This window comes from Lithobates pipiens, unplaced genomic scaffold (genome assembly GCF_037356315.1).
Source record: "Lithobates pipiens isolate NorthernLeopardFrog02 unplaced genomic scaffold, aLitPip1_a1.2 Scaffold_28, whole genome shotgun sequence".
Taxonomy (NCBI): Eukaryota; Metazoa; Chordata; class Amphibia; order Anura; family Ranidae; genus Lithobates; species Lithobates pipiens.
The window spans coordinates 218,454,750-218,472,832 of record NW_027507789.1 but is presented as its reverse complement, the minus strand read 5'-3'; the positions used below and the strand labels follow the sequence as shown (position 1 = coordinate 218,472,832).

The 18,083-nt window shown below is 43.4% G+C and overlaps 1 protein-coding gene across 2 annotated transcripts in view; it reads right to left on the bottom strand.

Annotated features, from left to right (window-relative positions):
* Positions 1–18,083, bottom strand: part of LOC143936168 (formin-F-like) — a 218,416-nt gene that overhangs the window by 140,537 nt on the left and 59,796 nt on the right. For both annotated transcript variants that reach the window (XR_013263623.1, XM_077460544.1), the window contains exons 3-5: positions 14,108–14,191; positions 12,236–12,409; positions 5,708–5,856 (exon numbers count right to left, since the gene is read on the bottom strand). Coding sequence is in view for 1 of the 2 variants with exons in the window: in XM_077460544.1 (XP_077316670.1) it covers positions 5,708–5,856; positions 12,236–12,409; positions 14,108–14,191 (407 nt within the window). In the remaining variant the exon portion in view is untranslated. The remainder of the gene's footprint in view (positions 1–5,707; positions 5,857–12,235; positions 12,410–14,107; positions 14,192–18,083) is intronic.

Here is an 18,083-nt window from a genome sequence, read left to right as displayed (position 1 = left end):
CGCTTCTGATGTCAGTGCTCTCTATCACGGTGCTGCTGTCAGTGCTGTATATCACGGTGCTGATGTCAGTGCTGTATGTCACGCTTCTGATGTCAGTACTCTCTATCACGGTGCTGCTGTCAGTGCTGTATATCATGGTGCTGATGTCAGTGCTGTATGTCACGCTTCTGATGTCAGTGCTCTCCATCACGGTGCTGCTGTCAGTGCTGTATATCACGGTGCTGATGTCAGTGCTGTATGTCACGCTGCTGATGTCAGTGCTGTATGTCACGGTGCTGCTGTCAGTGCTGTATATCACGGTGCTGATGTCAGTGCTTTATGTCACGCTGCTGATGTCAGTGCCCTCTATCACGGTGCGTCCCGTCGAAAGTTCGTCCATCACTAAACATGGAAGGTCTGTTGCCAAATGACCCAGAGTGTGCTATATATGGATAAGAAGCCATACTGAGGCTTCGGGTAGCTTCACTTTTTAATCTACAGATATTGTAGTTTGCTACATATGACTCCCTGTGATCACCATGCAAATCAAACAAGCGATCTTTCCTCTCTGGAAAATACCGTCGCCACCATTGGCAGTGCTTCGTTCATTTTTTTTTCAAGTTGCTTAGTAGAACATTTTGCATGCAAGACCAATTTTATGATTGCATATACTCTTACCAATATCCCCTGACGAAGGTGCTTGAACCAGAAATGCGTCGGGTACCGGAGAGTCATTTTTCATGTCATGAAAACTATGTAATCTGTCATGTTCTTTGTATTTTTTTTTAATTATTATTTATTTTTTTCTCTTTTGTTTTTGGAATATGTCTTTTTGATATGTCTTTTTAATTGATCGTTTCATGTTTTGAATGATCAAACGATTTTATGTATACATAATGTGTGGTTGTTGCCTACAAAGTCCCAACGAAGGGGGATTCTCTTTTTCTTGCTATACAATGGGGATGTGGCAACAACAACACTTGTCTGCCATGGAGAAATCTCCTTTTTGCTACAGATAAGAAAAAAGAAAAAAAAAGTATTTTTTTATTTTTATTTTTTTATTTAATTTTCATTTATTTATTTTTTTATTTTATTTTTTTTACAAGACATGGGAAGGCTTTTTGTAAGGCATTTTTTTTTCCAAGCAGATAAGCAGACATTATGAAGAAATTGGAAGCAAATTCTGTAATTTTCCGACAAAATCAATTTGATCAAAATCCTAACGTTAATCCCTGCTAGCGACCAATCGCATTCAAGTTACCGCGGCGGTGGGTGACGGTTTGTGATTGACTGTTCTGGCGTTCTGCTGCTTGCTGTGACATGAAAGGCATACAAGTACCGAGCAATTGGTTTTTATCGTAATTATTTATTATGCATTTGTTAGAACAAATCTTCTGGCGAGGTGGAAGATTGAGGTGTTAAGGCGGTGAGGGTGGAAAATGATTTTCTATAAATATTCTGGCTTTGGTCACAGATAAAAGGGAACCTTTGTGAAGTCGCTGACGCACACGGCGCCGTCGTAATAACACCGCAGAGCTGTGAGGATAAAGATAAACAGAATGTTCCGGCATCGGGAACATATAGAAGATATAGGAGGATTTTTATGACAGCGACCCCCGCGCTTATTGGATATTCTGCTCTGAGAAGCGGATCAGATATTGCAAAATGTGATGCCCTCAAGCTTCGTCATAATGGCATTTACTGAACAACATTTCTGTGATCGGAGGACTTTCTAGAGAAAATAATGTCACCGCTCTCTAGTGATTGGATAGGCTGCATTCTCAGTGATGTCACCGCTCTCTAGTGAAGGGATAGGCTGCATTCTCAGTGATGTCACCGCTCTCTAGTGAATGGATAGGCTGCATTCTCAGTGATGTCACCACTCTCTAGTGAATGGATAGGCTGCATTCTCAGTGATGTCACTGCTCTTTAATAAAAGGGATAGGCTGCATTCTCAGTGATGTCACTGATCTCTAGTGAATGGATAGGCTGCATTCTCAGTGATGTCACTGATCTCTAGTGAATGGATAGGCTGCATTCTCAGTGATGTCACTGATCTCTAGTGAATGGATAGGCTGCATTCTCAGTGATGTCACCGCTCTCTAATAAAGGGATAGGCTGCATTTTTAGTGATGTCACCACTCTCTAGTGAATGGATAGGCTGCATTCTCAGTGATGTCACCGCTCTTTAATAAAGGGATAGGCTGCATTCTCAGTGATGTTGCCGCTCTCTAGTGAATGGATTATAGGCTGCATTCTTAGTGATGTCACCGCTCTCGAGTGAATGACAACCCATATTCTTGGTGATATGACTGTTTTTCAGTGTATTGCTATGTTGTGAATTTTATCATCTGTCTTTTTTTTTCTCTGAAGACATGTTTTGCATTTTCCTCTTTTTTATTCCAAAAATAAGTTGTTTGTGAAGTGTCAGAACTTTACTGAACCCTGAATTCTGCAGCTTTAGTGCTCTGTATGACAACGGGCCAAAACTACAAAATGTAATCTTTCAATTAGAAGTCTCCTCGCCTCATTACATATGCTATTCTTCCCTGAACCGCGCTCCGCTCGGGAAGTTCTCCGATGCTGTGCAATATGATGAGATAATTCCATGTACTCTCTACAGGGAACAATTAGAAGTGGTTTTAATTATTTCTATTTTTACTGTCCATTAGGGAGACCAAAATGAAAGCCTTTTTTTTTGTGCTGGGAACCACAAGGTCATAATCCCAGCCCTGCATGTTTAATTAGTCTATACCATCTCCGCTGCTGTTAATTGAGTGATAAATGTAACATGTGCAACTTTGGTGGTGATTTTGTAAAGCCATTAATTCACAGACCGGTTTTTCGCCCAGAGAAACAAAAACTTGATGAATATTTTATGCCGCTGTTTTCATTCTAAGAATGAGATTTGTCCCCCGAGCCGTAATCAGAACTTGTTTTACCATCGGTAATTACGCACCATCAATGTCCAGCCAACCTAAACTGAAAGTGACGGGATGGGATCGTACAACGCTGCGTGCCGGAGACCTGAAATCCCATTGTTTTCAGAAAAAAATGTGTTTTGCTGTTAAAATGCTATTTCTGTATCTTACTACAGCTTCCCGACTGCGGCTTCTATAATTCCAACTGGCATTCGGACCGCACAGCGAGGACTCCGCAATCAGTCTCTTCCTCCTTCACAAGGAATGTCTGATTTCTATACACCTTCTCTTTTGTCTTCTGTCCTCCTCCTTTTTTTCCCTTTCCATTCCTTTACTTTTTTCTTTCTCCTTTCGCTTCCATTTCTTTTCTGTTCTCTTGTTTTCCTTCTTCCCTTCCCTTTCTTTTCCTCTTTTTCTTTCTCCTTTCCCATTTCTCCCTTTCCTTTCTCTTTCCTCTCCTTTCTCTTTCATTTTCTTTTCTTTTTCCTGTCCTTATTTTCTTTTCTCTCCCCTTTTCATTCCTTTCTCCTTTCCTTGCCTTTCTCCTTTTCTGTTTCCCTTCCTTGCCTTCCTTTCCTTTTTCATTCCCTGCCATTCACTTTTTATTTTTGTGTTCCTTCTTTCTTTTCTTTTCCGTTCCCCCATTTCCTGTCATACCTTTTTCCTTATCCCTTTTATTTTTTTATTTTTTTCCCCTTCCTCTAACTCTCTTCACTTTTTCCTCTCCTTTCCTTTCTTTTTGTTCCTTTATTTATTTATTTATATTTTTAACCTTACTTTCCTTGCTCTTTTTTCTTTTCTGTTTTTTCATTTTTTTTCTTTCTTTTTTTTTTTTTTTTTTCATTTCCTTACCTTCCTTTTCCTTATTTTTATTCTTTTTTCTTTTGTTTCATTACCTCTTTTCCCTGTCCTGTTTTTTTTTTTTCTTCTTTTTTTCTTAGCTTTTTCTTCTTTCCTGTTTCTTGCATCTCCCATCCTATATCTCTTTCCACTCTCTCTCCTCCCTTTTTTTCCTTTCCTTTCTTTTTTGTTCCTTTCCTTATTTATCTTTTCCCTTTACTTTCCCTTTGTTTACTTCCCGTGCCTTGCCATGTCTTACCCTGCCTTTCTCCTTTTCTCTCTTTCCATTCCATTCCCTTTACTTTTCTGTTTCCCTTTTTCTTTCTCCTATTGCATCCATTTCTTTTCTATCCTCCTTTTATTTTTTCTTCCTTTTCCTTCCTCTTTCCCTTCTCTTTCCTTACCTTTTTTCTTTTTCACTTTCCCTTCTCTTTCCTTTCATTTTTCTTTCTCTTTCTCTTTCATTTTCTTTTCTCTTTCCGGCCACCTTCCACTCCTTTCCTTTTCTTGCCTTTTCTTTTCTTTCTTTCTTTCTTTTTTTCTTTCTTTCTTTCCTTTTTTTTAATTTCCTTTTTGGTTTCCCTTCCTTACCTTTCTTTCCTTTTTCATTCCTTTCTTTCACTTTTTTTTTTCCTTTTTTTTTTCGTGCCCGCATTTTCTTTCCTTCAATGCCTTTTTCCATTCGTGTGCTTTCCTTTTCTTTCCCTTCCTCTATCTCTTTCCACTTTTCCTCTTCTTTCCTTTATTTTTGTTCATTTTTCTTTCATTGCCTTCCTTTCCCTTTCTTTTTCTTTTCTGTTTCATCTCCTTACCTTCCTCCCCCCCTTTTTTTTTTCCTTTCCATGCCTCTCTTTCCCCTATCCTTTTTTCCTTTTTCTTCTTCTCTACTTTTTCGTTTTCTTTCCTCTTGCTTTCATTTCCCCTCTTATATCTCTTTCCACTCTCTCCTCCCTTTCCCTTTCTCTTTGTTTACTTCCTGTGCCTTGCCATGTCCTGCCTTGGCTTTCTCTTCTTTTTCGTTTCTCCTTTTCCTTTCCTTTCTATTCCTTTTCTCCTAATTTTTTTTTCTTTCTTTTTTTTTTTTTCTTTCATTCTTTTCCTCCTTTTTTGTTTTTCCTTATTAATTAATTTTTTCTTTCTTTTTTCCATTCATCTTCTTTTTTATTTATTATTTTTTTTCCCTTTTCCTTTCCTTTTTTCTATTGTTTTCCATTTCCTTTCCCTTTCTTTCCTACATGCCCCCTCCTCTCATTTACACTCTTTTTTTTTTCTTTTTTTCCTCTTTTGCTTACCTTTTTTTTTTTTTCCTTTCCTTGCCCCCTTTTCCCCTTCCCTACCCCCCTTTTTTTTTTCTTGTCCCTTCCTTCCTACTCTTTTCCTTCCCATTTCCTCTTTATACTGTACTTTTGTTTCCTCCTTTTTTACTTTTATTTTTATTTTTTTTCCTCTCTACGCAAAGTGTATTCTCCATTTTATTTTTACTGGAAATTATTTTAAGATATATACATACATCTTATATATACATCTCATCTATATACATACATATAAGGTCAGGGTACCAAAAACACACAGAGCGTGCTTTGTGCCAGTAAATGGGGTCCCACTACTCTCAGGATTTGTTACCTAGCTGATGGTAGCTACACAGACATGTAGTGAAGTGACCATGCTAAACAGCAGTAGCTCAGTCATTGTAACACGGGGTTAGCGATATGATTTTGTTGGTTCAGAAAGCCTCCTATATCTCCCAGGGATAAAGTGTTTGCTGGATTTTAGTTGTATTATTATATTATGCAGAATAGAGTGGATGGAGAATGGCTGGGAGCTGAGACATGGCTGTAAATTATAGAGGAGAATTGTCATTACCCTCAGGTGATAAGAGGCTCACCAGACTCCGTGTAAAGATCATTGTTTGGGTGAGCTGGTGCTTTTATCCTATGTGTCAATTAGAATAAATATGTTTTTCGTACTTCACCCATCTGGCAGTTGGTTCATCATAAAGCTCCAACAGTCCATCAAGGATGACATCTGAATATTCGTTCTTCTTGATAAATGACTTTATAATAGATGTGTTGCCATTCCTCTGTGCTTGCAGAATGTCATTCATAATCCTGAGGATCTGAGACAAAAGAGAAGATGTCATACTTGGTTACAGAGATTGTAAATTCAAGCAGTTAAAAGTCCGGTCCATACAAAATTGATATTTAGGTTGGAGATATTGGTGGGTTAAATCGCCCTCTGGTTTGACGTGTATCTCTACTTTACATGCAAACTAATTACCGGACAACTGCACAGATTATGTTCTCCTGCCCTTCCTTGTCTTGTATATTGACAACACATCTCATGCAAAGCAGAACATGGAGTATGTTCTGTATTTTATGGTTCAGACCTAGAAGGAACCTCTAAATTCAGCCTAACCCTCCCTTCTACTCAAAGTTCTAACGCTCGATCTTTCCCTCTATTAAACCATATACATTTTAATCCTCCCCATTGCTCAACCCCTAAAACTTAATCCTACCCGCTACTCAACCCCTAATACTAATTCCTGCCCTCTACTCAACCCCTAAAACTTAATCCTACCCTCTACTCAACCCCTAAGACTAATTCCTGCCCTCTACTCAAACTCTAAGACTTTATTTTCTCTGCTGCTCAAACCCTAAAACTAATTCCTCTCAACTATTCAAGCACTAACACAATTACTCAAAACCTAAGACTTCAACTTCCCTGCTGCTCAAGCCCTAAATCTTAATGCTCCCCCTTTACTTGACCCCTAAATCTTAATCCTCCCCTCTACTTGACCCCTTAATCTTAATGCTCCCTCTCTACTCGACCCCTAAATCTTAACCCTCCCCCTCTACTCGACCCCTAAGGCTTAATTCTCCCCCTCTACTCGACCACTAAAGCTTAATCCTCCCCCTCTACTATACCACTAAAGCTTAATCCTCCCCCTCTACTATACCACTAAAGCTTAATCCGCCCCCTCTACTATACCACTAAAGCTTAATCCGCCCCCTCTACTCTACCCCTAAGGCTTAATCCTCCCCCTCTACTCAACCCCTAAAGCTTAATCCTCCCCCTCGACTATACCACTAAAACTTAACCCTCCCCCTCTACTCGACCCCTAAGGCTTAATTCTCCCCCTCTACTCGACCACTAAAGCTTAATCCTCCCCCTCTACTATACCACTAAAGCTTAATCCTCCCCCTCTACTATACCACTAAAGCTTAATCCGCCCCCTCTACTATACCACTAAAGCTTAATCCGCCCCCTCTACTCTACCCCTAAGGCTTAATCCTCCCCCTCTACTCGACCACTAAAGCTTAATCCTCCCCCTCGACTATACCACTAAAGCTTAATCCTCCCCCTCTACTCGACCACTAAAGCTTAATCCTCCCTCTCTACTCGACCCCTAAGGCTTAATTCTCCCCCTCTACTCGACCACTAAAGCTTAATCCTCCCCCTCTACTATACCACTAAAGCTTAATCCTCCCCCTCTACTATACCACTAAAGCTTAATCCTCCCCCTCTACTCTACCCCTAAGGCTTAATCCTCCCCCTCTACTCAACCCCTAAAGCTTAATTCTCCCCTCTACTCAACCCCTAAAGCTTAATCCTCCCCCTCTACTCGACCACTAAAGCTTAACCCTTCCCCTCGACTATACCACTAAAGCTTAATCCTCTCCCTCTACTCGACCACTAAAGCTTAATCCTCCCTCTCTACTGGACCCCTAAGGCTTAATTCCCCCCCTCTACTTGACCCCTAAAGCTTAATCCCCCCCCTCTACTCAACCCCTAAGGCTTAATCCTCCCTCTCTACTTGACCACTAAAGCTTAATCCTCCCCCTCGAATATACCACTAAAGCTTAATCCTCCCCCTCTACTCAACCACTAAAGCTTAATCCTCCCCCTCGACTATACCACTAAAGCTTAATCCTCCCCCTCTACTCGACCACTAAAGCTTAATCCTCCCTCTCTACTCGACCCCTAAGGCTTAATTCCCCACCTCTACTTGACCCCTAAGGCTTAATCCTCCCCCTCTACTCAACCCCTAAGGCTTAATCCTCCCCCTCTACTCGACCACTAAAGCTTAATCCTCCCTCTCTACTCGACCCCTAAGGCTTAATTCTCCCCCTCTACTTGACCCCTAAGGCTTAATTCCCCCCCTCTACTCGACCCCTAAGGCTTAATCCCCCCCCCTCTACTTGACCCCTAAGGCTTAATCCTCCCCCTCTCTACTCGACAACTAAATCTTAATCCTCCCCCTCTACTCGACAACTAAATCTTAATCCTCCCCCTCTACTCGACCCCTAAATCTTAATACTCCCCCTCTACTCGACCCCTAAATCTTAATCCTCCCCCTCTACTCGACCCATAAGATTTAGGCTTCATATACACTGCTGCTGGTAAACTGATGTTTTGTTTTTCAGCTGTCCCTATGTCTTCTCTATGTTATATTATCTACACAGGGTCGTTTATAGTTTTTTCTAGGCAGTTGAGCTCAGAAGCGTTTTTTGGAAAGCAAAAAAAGAAATGTGTTCAGGACAGACGTTCAGAGGAATTTGAATCGCCAAGTGCCTGTAACGGCTTGTAAACGTGGTGTTTAGCTGCGTTTTCATTTACAGGTGTTTTTAATTTTTAATTATTGGGGGGGGGGACACTTCTTAATCCTCCCCCTCTACTCAACCCCTAAGACTTAATCCTCCCCCTCTACTCAACCCCTAAGACTTAATCCTCCCCCTCTACTCAACCCCTAAAACTTAATCCTCCCCCTCTACTCAACCCCTAAGACTTTATCTTCCCCCTCTACTCAACCCCTAAAACGTAATCCTCCCTCTCTACTCAACCCCTAAGACTTTATCTTCCCCCTCTACTCAACCACCAAGACCTAATCCTCCTCTCTACTCAACCCCTAAGACTTAACCCCCCCCCCCCTCTACTCAACCCTTAAGCCCTAAGGCTTTATTTTCCCTGTTGCTCAAACCCTAAAATGAATTCCTCCCAACTATTCAAACGATAACACTTGATCCTCCCCTTTACTCAAACCCTAAGCCCCCGTACACACGGTCGGAGAATCCGTCGGAATGTGTCCTATCGGACCGTGTTGTCGGATAATCCGACTGTGTGTGGTATGCATCGGACTGATTCTGTCGGAATTTCCGTCGGACCAAATTTTCCAACATGTTGGAAATATTTTCCGACCAACTGGTTCGATCGGACATACTCCGATCATGTGTAGAGCATTTTGATCGGACCAAGTGCCACGCATGCTCAGATCAAACTCCTACATCAAAGCTATTGGCTACTAGCCTGAACGTAGCCCCATCGTAATGAAATTACGGCATCACGTTCTGAACTATTGGATTTTTTGACAACTTAGTCCGACTGTGTGTATGCAACAGTTTCGGACAAGATCTGATGGGCAAAATCCGACGGACAAAATCCAACGGATTTGGTTGGCAGAATGTCCGACCGTGTGTACAGGGGCTAAGACTTAATTGTCCCCGCTGCTCAAGCCCTAAGACCAATTCCTCCCCTCTACTCAGACCTAAGACTTAACCATTCATGCTGTTCAAACCCTAATCCTCCCTTCTTCTCAAATGCTAACACTTGATTTTAGAGGCTTCTCAAACCCTTTACCTAATTCTCCCTTTTTACTCAACCCCATACATTTAATCCTCCCCCTCTACTCAAACCCTAACACTTAATTTCACTCTATACAAATCCTAACATTTAATCCTCCCACAAGCCAAACCTTAACTCTTAATCCTCACTTTACTAAAACTTTACACTTACCATAATCCTCCCCCCTAGTCAAATCCTAACACTGAATCATTACCCTGCTCAAATCCTAACACTTAATCCACCCTTTTGTTCAAACCCTAGCACTTAAACCTCCCCTCTCCTCAAACCCTTACACTAAATCTGTTTTCTTCTTAAGCCTCAACACTCAATCCACCCCATGCATTTAAATCTCCATCACTCAAACTCACTAATCCTCCCCTCTATACAAACTCTAATACTTTATTATCCCCCTGGTCAAACCTTAACACTTAATCCTCGCTGTACTATAACTTTACCCTTAATTTTCCTCTTGATCTAATCTTAATGCCACGTACACACGATGGGAATTTCCACCAGAAAAAGACCGGTGCAAGCTTTTCACTGGAAAATGCGACCGTATGTATGCTCCATCGGAATTTAGCTGGCCGAATATTGCAAAAATGTGATAGATGTTCTCAATTTTCCCGATGGAAAAACTTTCTATCGGAAATTCCGATCGTGTGTGTATGCAATTCCGACGCGCAAAAACTCACGCATGCTCAGATTCAACTACCAGATGGAAGCTATTGGCTACTGGGTATTGAACTTCCTTTTTCTAGTCCTGTCGTACGTCACCACGTTCTTGGCGGTCGGAATTTGGTGTGACCGTGTGTAGGCAAGACAGTTTGAGCGGAATTCCGTCGGAATTCCAAAGAGAAAACCATCAGAGCTTTTTCCGATGAGAATTTCCGATCGTATGTATGCGGCATAACACTAAGTCCTTACCCTACTCAAACTCTAACATTCAGTCATACTTCTACCCAAACCTTATTATTTACTCCTCGACTTGTGAAACCTTGGCACCTAATCCTCTCCTTCGCTTAAATTAACACTTAAGCCTTACATAACCTGTATCCTAAAGCTGAACCTCCATACTTCCCTCATGTTAACACTACTATCCCACATACACAAGCCCCGAAACTTCATAACAGTTCATAAAATTTTGTCTCATTAGTTAACCACACCTTTGACACTTGTGGGAGTCTCCCTATTCTGACCTTCAGAAGCCTACTTGCATCCCTTGATGATCGTTTACGTGCTGTGAGGTCCCTTACACCTGTAGCACTAACCCATGTAGCACTAACCCCCGAAGGAGCTGCTGGTTATTTTTGGGCTTACCGTTACCTTCCGTTCTCCTTGTTGCACGTCTAGGGGATGTCCCGTGGTAGGTGGCCCAGTAACTTGAGACTGACAATAGATCCAGTTGAATGGATTTTATTTGCAAACGTCAACCATTGAACAGTCTTTCAACTTGGGATCAGAGGGTTGGGAAGGAATTCAGGTACTCTCAATATAAAAGTCTATAAACGTTAAAGAACTTGCTTACTTTGACTGCATCCAGAGAATAGCCATTCGCAGCTGGATGAACACTCAGGTTGGACAGTCCTTCTCTCACAAGGCCTAGCAGCCAACAAGGGGCTTACTCAGGAACAAAGTCTTTATCACCGACATTGTTGAGGAATACGTAGGAAACTAGCTGCAGAACACTTGTAGGATACCTGGATCTTTCAGCCCGCTTGGCGAAATCCACAAGACCGGATTCTCTCGGTTACTTCAGCCCTTCCAGGCTCTTGTTAAGAAAACCAACCCGTATGTGGTGTTCTTCTAAAGAGTCCTACCCTGGAATGCTCTAAGTACAATGGGTCTCTCCCGAACTGGAGACAGCACCCATCCACCCTGGAATCCTTCCTTAGTTCCCTTGCCTTGGGCTAGCCAGCCCAGAGGCAATCCAAAGACATGCAGGTAGGTTAATTGGCTTCTGTCCAAAATTGGCCCTAGTATATGAATGGGGACCTTGGATTGTGGGCTCCTTGAGGGTAGGGACCAACATGAGTGTGCAATGTACAGGGATAATTGTAGACACTCACTCAGGTTGAACTGGATGGACTGGTCTCTTTATTCAACCTACCTAACTATGAAACTATGAAAGTCGGGTGGAACCACACCCCAGGCCATAGCCTTCCCAGGGGCTGGTCAGGAGGACCAAGACCATATACTCAGCACAGCATACTGGACCGGAACCCAGAACCACGTGACGTCCGCGTCTTAAATACCCTCTCCCAGAGGGCACAGCGGGAGGGCCACTCCCACTGACCTGACTCCGAGAGGGAATAATTCAAGCGCCTAACCAGACCATAGTTCCACGCCTGCCACCAGAGACAGCGCCCCCCTGTGGCCAGGCTGAACATCTCACAGTCCAGTCAGACTGACACAGAAGCCAAATTTAGTCAAATAGGCCCAAACTAGTCAAATAGGCCCAAACCAAACTGTAGTTTGGGTAAAGCTTTAACTTTGAAAAACACATAGCGTGCGCTCTTCAGGAGCCCGCCGGCCGCCGCTACACACCCATATCAGAAATGGACACCACAGCCTCCTCTTAGTCAATAGGTGCAGAGGGTAGATGTAGCAACCAACTGAGGAGTATGGAAGTTGGGAGGAAGTAGATGCTAAGCACAACCGGGAATCTACGGTCCCTATTTAAATCTTTTGGTTTAGGGGTCCCGTGGCACATTCAAGGTTTTGTAAACCTACGACATGCCACCGAAAGGTGCTGGCTCCAAAGAGAGAGAGAGAGAGAAATATGTTTCTCAACAACTATAAAAAAACTGAAATGCATTGAACCAATGCCACCCCTGCAGGTCCATCCAAACATCTAGTGACGGAAGTCCTCTGCTCACCTTTTGCTTGTCCTCTGTGCTGGCAGCTTCAAGCTCATATTTTGGGTGGCCGTGGAACTCGATGACAAACCTCAGGCCCTCCAGGTCCTCGCAGGCCTTCACCTGGGAGAATGGAAACTGCTTCTTGAGGTTGCCCTTTTCGATGTTGAATATTGTCTCGCTGTAGAAATCAATCTGAAAGGGTGGATGTGAAACTTAGAGGAACGTTCCATCTTCTCAACCAAGATATGTATATCTATACAAGTCATGGATGACTCCATGTGCTCACTTTTTTTTTAGACATGCATTTTACAGAACCATCAGACTTTTATCATGTAGAATGCTTGTATAGTTTTGTTTCTTATCCGTATTCTGAATCTTTTGCCATGTGGGAGGAGCTAAACATGCATTGCTTCTCTCATAAGAAGAGTGATCATCCAAAACCATTACTGTACTCTGGGGGGTTGTTGGCTGCCAGTCGATCGCGGTCTACCTGTAATTCATGACTATGTGACCGGTAGATTGCAGCCCCACTGTGTAGCTAAACCCTGCCTACCACCTATCAGACCTCTCAGGTCATAGTGGCAATAGGCCCTGCAGAACTGAGGGAAGTCCTAGGCTCTACTTATTCCTGAACCTTGCATTCTGTTATACACTATTCACCTCTGAACTCTTCCTTATTTGCTGTTGACCTCTGTACCCTATGTTACTACTGAACTCCTGAGGTACATACTTCTGGCTTCTGAACTTTGCATTGATTACTTGTGACTTCTGTTCTTTTTGTTACTTACTACTGACCTCTGCGCTCTGCATTACTTACTCCTGAACCTTGCACTCTGTATTACACACTAATGACCTCCAGAACCCTACTGCTCTATACGTCTCATTCTACTGACCTGTAACTCTGCATTGCTTACTCCTGACCCCTGCACTCTCTGTTGCACACTGCTAACCTCTGAGCTCTGTCTTACTTGCTATTGTACCATGTACTCCGTGTTACATACTTTTGGCCTCTAAACTTTGCATTTCTCACTTTTGACATTTGCTCTTATTAGAGTTGCATACCACTGACCCCTGAACTCAGCATTGCTATTGACCTCAGCACTCTACATTACATATTACTGACCTATGAACTCTACTACTGATTTACACCTGAACTCTGCTCTACAAGTAACCTCAGCCCTCTGTGTTACGTATTACTGACCCCTGAACTCAGCGTTACTACTGACCGCAGCACTCTGTGTAACATATTACTGACCTCTGAACTCAGCGTTACTACTGACCTTAGCACTCTGTGTAACATATTACTGACCCACTGAACTCTACACTACTTTTACTACTGACCTCGGCACTCTGTGTTACGTACTACTGACCCCCTGGACCCTACGTTACTACTGACCTCTGCACTCTGTGTAATATATTACTGACCTCTGAACTCTGTGTTTACTACTGACCTCGGCACTCTCTGTAATATATTACTGACCCGCTGACTGCTACGAAACTCTTACTTCTGGCCTCTGCACTCTGTGTAACATAGTACTGACTTGCTGAACTCTACAGTGCTTTTGCTACTGCTACTAAAAACCGGTCAATTGCAACTTATTTGGGTTTACATGTCCTTTAACTATAAGTAAACTATGAGTAAACCCAACCATGAATTTGGGTCTACATGTCCCTTTACTATGAGCCAGTTTACTTGAAAAGAGCTCCTCAGTCATATTCTGCTTCCTATAAGCCGTGGTGACCGGTGCTCTTCACTTGCTGCCTCTGATAAAGCGAGTTTATAATTTATAGGGTTTGAATTTTTAATCTTTTATCAGCCTGCCAGGGAGGAAGGAAGAAGGGGTGGGGGGTGCAAGTAACCATACTGCCCAGTAAAGTCTGAGAAGTTACCTGCAGGATCCTCTTCTGCCACCTGAACCTGTACTTGTAGACGGTGAAGTTTTGCTGCGGCAGCGCTTTGCGATCGGCCGGGTCCTGGGGAGAGAGAATGAGACGGGATAACAGGCTGGAAGCTTCGGTTCTCCTTACACAACGCGCTACCGGGGCCTGATGAATAGTTTATGGATGGAAGCGCAGCCAGGTCTCATCTCTGCCATTTACCCCGTTCTGGTGCTCTTAAATTAGCAGCTCCGAGACCGAGAGAGAGAGAGAGAGAAGAGGGGTCAGCTACTGACATGTACAATCACATCGCATCACCCGGAATATTTGTTTTATATCACAAAACAGATGAGAATTTCTAATCCAAACATCACCTGCAAACTGGTACAAGGAGGTCACCTCTGTACTGGAGAGGAGACTCAGATGTCCCCGAGACCTACAAGAAGGCCAAAGTCTTTTCTAACTGTGTGTGTGTGTATAAATAATATATATATATATATATATATATATATATATATATATATATATATATATATATTACATACATACACACACACACACTATTTTACATTTTTGTATTATTTATACACACATAAATAAAATAATATATATTATTATTTTATTTATATGTGTGTGTATAAATAATAAAATATATATATTTTTTCTGTGAATAAATAATATATATTCCATATATAATATCTATATTCATTTTAAATATTCATTCAAAAATATATATATATATTTTATTATTATGTATATGTATATAAATTAAAAGAAAAAAATATATATCATATAATATAATAAATATATATATATATATATATATATATATATATAATTATATTATATGATATATATTTTTTTTCTTTTAATTTATACACATATACATAATAATAAAATATTTTTTTTTTATGTGAATAAATAATATATTTTATATTGACAAAAGTATTCCCAGTCTTAGTCATCCCAGTCTTAGTCCGTAGGGTTCAATATTGAGTTGGCTCCGCCCTTTGCAGCTATAACAGCTTCAACTCTTCTGGGAAGGCCGTCCACAAGGTTTAGGAGGGTGTCTATGGGAATGTTTGACCATTCTTCCAGAAGTGCATTTGTGAGGTCAAGCACTGATGTTGGACGAGAAGCCCTGGCTCGCAGTCTCCGCTCTAATTCATCCCTAATGTTGTTCTATCGGGTTGAGGTCAGGACTCTGTGCATGACAGTCAAGTTCCTCCACCCCCCCCCCCCCCCCCCCGCAAACTCCAATGCCAGCAGCTTTTGGCATTTCATTTGGATCCATTCCTTTGCCACCAGGGACCGTGGTTGTCAGCCCGATTTGCATGATTACTTTGTATATACCCTACTAAATGTGAGTGGATATTTATTCCTTTTTTTTTAACCACTTCCAGAGGGCTGCATGCCGATATATGTCCTAACTTTGAAGAGAGATATCTTTGTTATGGCAGCAGCTAGGTCCACTTTCTGATAATGGTGGTCTCTGCGCCGCAAGATTAGTGATGGACGAACTTCCGACGGGACGTTTCGCGAACGCGAAATGCGAACGGACCCAAACGTTCGCGAAACCGACCGTTCGCCGCGGGCCCCATTGACTTCAATGGGAGGCGAACTTTGCAAACCTTCATGTCGAATTTGCGGCCACGTGGTAATTATTAGGGGGTAAAACGTAGTCCCACCATCTGGACAATGACATAATACATGTATGAGGTGAATTTGGGATCGATAACTACAAGCATTTTTATTTTATTTGGGAAATTGTTCTAACAATTCAGGACTATGGAGCTAATGAAGGCAATGGAGGAGAGGGAAGGTCAGGGACCAGGGTAGGCAAAGAAGAGGGTGCAGGAGATGATCACCAGCAGCGTGACATACCGGAATGACACATGCACCGTGATAGAGGCATCTGACAGCAGCACCGTAATACAGAGCACTGACAGCAGCACCGTGACATACAGCGCTGACAGCAGCACCGTGACATACAGCGCTGACAGCAGCACCGTGACATACAGCGCTGACAGCAGCACCGTGACATACAGCGCTGACAGCAGCACCGTGACATACAGCGCTGACAGCAGCACCGTGACATACAGCGCTGACAGCAGCACCGTGACATACAGCGCTGACAGCAGCACCGTGACATACAGCGCTGACAGCAGCACCGTGACATACAGCGCTGACAGCAGCACCGTGACATACAGCGCTGACAGCAGCACCGTGACATACAGCGCTGACAGCAGCACCGTGACATACAGCACTGACAGCAGCACCGTAAGCAGCCCCAGGAGGAAGTCAGCACAGCACAGGGATGGTGTGATCCCCTCATAATAAGAACCCCCAGGAGGAAGTCAGCACAGCACAGGGATAGTGTGATCCCTTCATAATAAGAACCCCCAGGAGGAAGTCAGCACAGCACAGGGATATCATAAGCAGCCCCAGTAGAAATATGACACCGCTCAACCTCTTCAAAGAGGAGGGTAGGGGCATATAGTACGGTGTGCTTTTTTGGGTCAAGGAAGTGAGCCAAATGAATTAAGAAGGTCTGTGTGCTTGATTAAAAAAATAGTTTATAGACATATACATGGTCTACTGGTCACATGTGTTGAATTCCTCCGAGATCCATGCCTCATTCATTTTTAGAAATGTGAGGTAGTTAACACTGTGGTGAGCTAGGCGAGTACGCTTATCGGTCACAATCCCCCCTGCTGCGCTGAACGTCCTTTCGGACAGGACACTGGATGAGGGGCAAGCCAACAGTTCGATTGCAAATTGGGCAAGCTCTGGCCAGAGGTCAAGCCTGCCCACCCAGTAGTCTAGGGGTTCATCACTCCTCAGAGCGTCCACATCGGCCGTTAACCCAATGTAGTCGGACACCTGACGGTCTAGGCGTTCCCTGATGCTGGATCCGGATGACACCTGTCGATGGGTCGGCTGAAAGAATGACCTCATATCCGAAGTCACCAACACATCTTCAAACCGGCCTCTTCTTGCAGGCGCTGTTGGATTGGTACCCGCAAATCCTTCTCTGGGAGTGGGAATTGCTCCTCTGCCAGCGCACGCAAAAGCAGAATGCAGCATTTCTCGAAGCAAGGCCTGGAAGTGCTGCATTCTGACAGCCCTCTGCGACGGCGGTAACATTTCCGCCATTTTGTGTTTGTACCGGGGGTCTAAGTACGTTGCCACCCAGTACTGGTCCTTGACCCTCATGCTTTTTATACGGGGGTCCCTATTAAAACACTGGAGCATGAAGGCCCCCATTTGCACTAAAGTGGAAGCGGTGTGGTGGCCTGGCTCCTGCTCATCATCCAGGATAATGTCGTCCTCTTCATTCTCCTCTCCCCATCCTCGCACAACAGGGATCCCAGAAAGGTTTAAAGCATGCTCTTCTTGCTCCTGCTCATCCGCCCCGGCACCATCCTCCTCTGACTCCTCATCAGACTCCTGTTGTTGACTTGTCTCAGATAGAGTAGCCCCCCCTGGGAATTCATCCAGCATTGCGACTTCCTCATCTTCCCGCTCCTGCTCCTCCACAGCCTGATCAATGACACGACGCAATGCACGCTCCAGAAAGAAGGCATAAGGTACCATGTCACTGATGGCGCCATGGCTGCGACTGACCAGTTTGGTGATCTCCTCAAATGGCCGCAGAAGTCTGCATGTGTCGCGCATGAGCAGCCACTGGCGCGGTGAAAAAAAACCCAGCTCCCCAGAACCGTTTCTTTCGCAGAGTTCATACAGGTAGACGTTAACTGCACGTTTCTGCTGGAGCAGCCTATCAAGCATATAGAAGGTTGAGTTCCATCGCGTCGGGCAATCGCAAATAAGACGTCTGACCGGCAGATGGTGTCGCCGCTGAATGTCAGCAAGGCGAGCCATGGCCGTGTAAGATCTTCTGAAATGGGCCGAGATTTTCCTTGCCTGCCGCAAGATGTCCTGGACCCCAGGGTATTTGACAAGGAATCGCTGCACGACCAAGTTT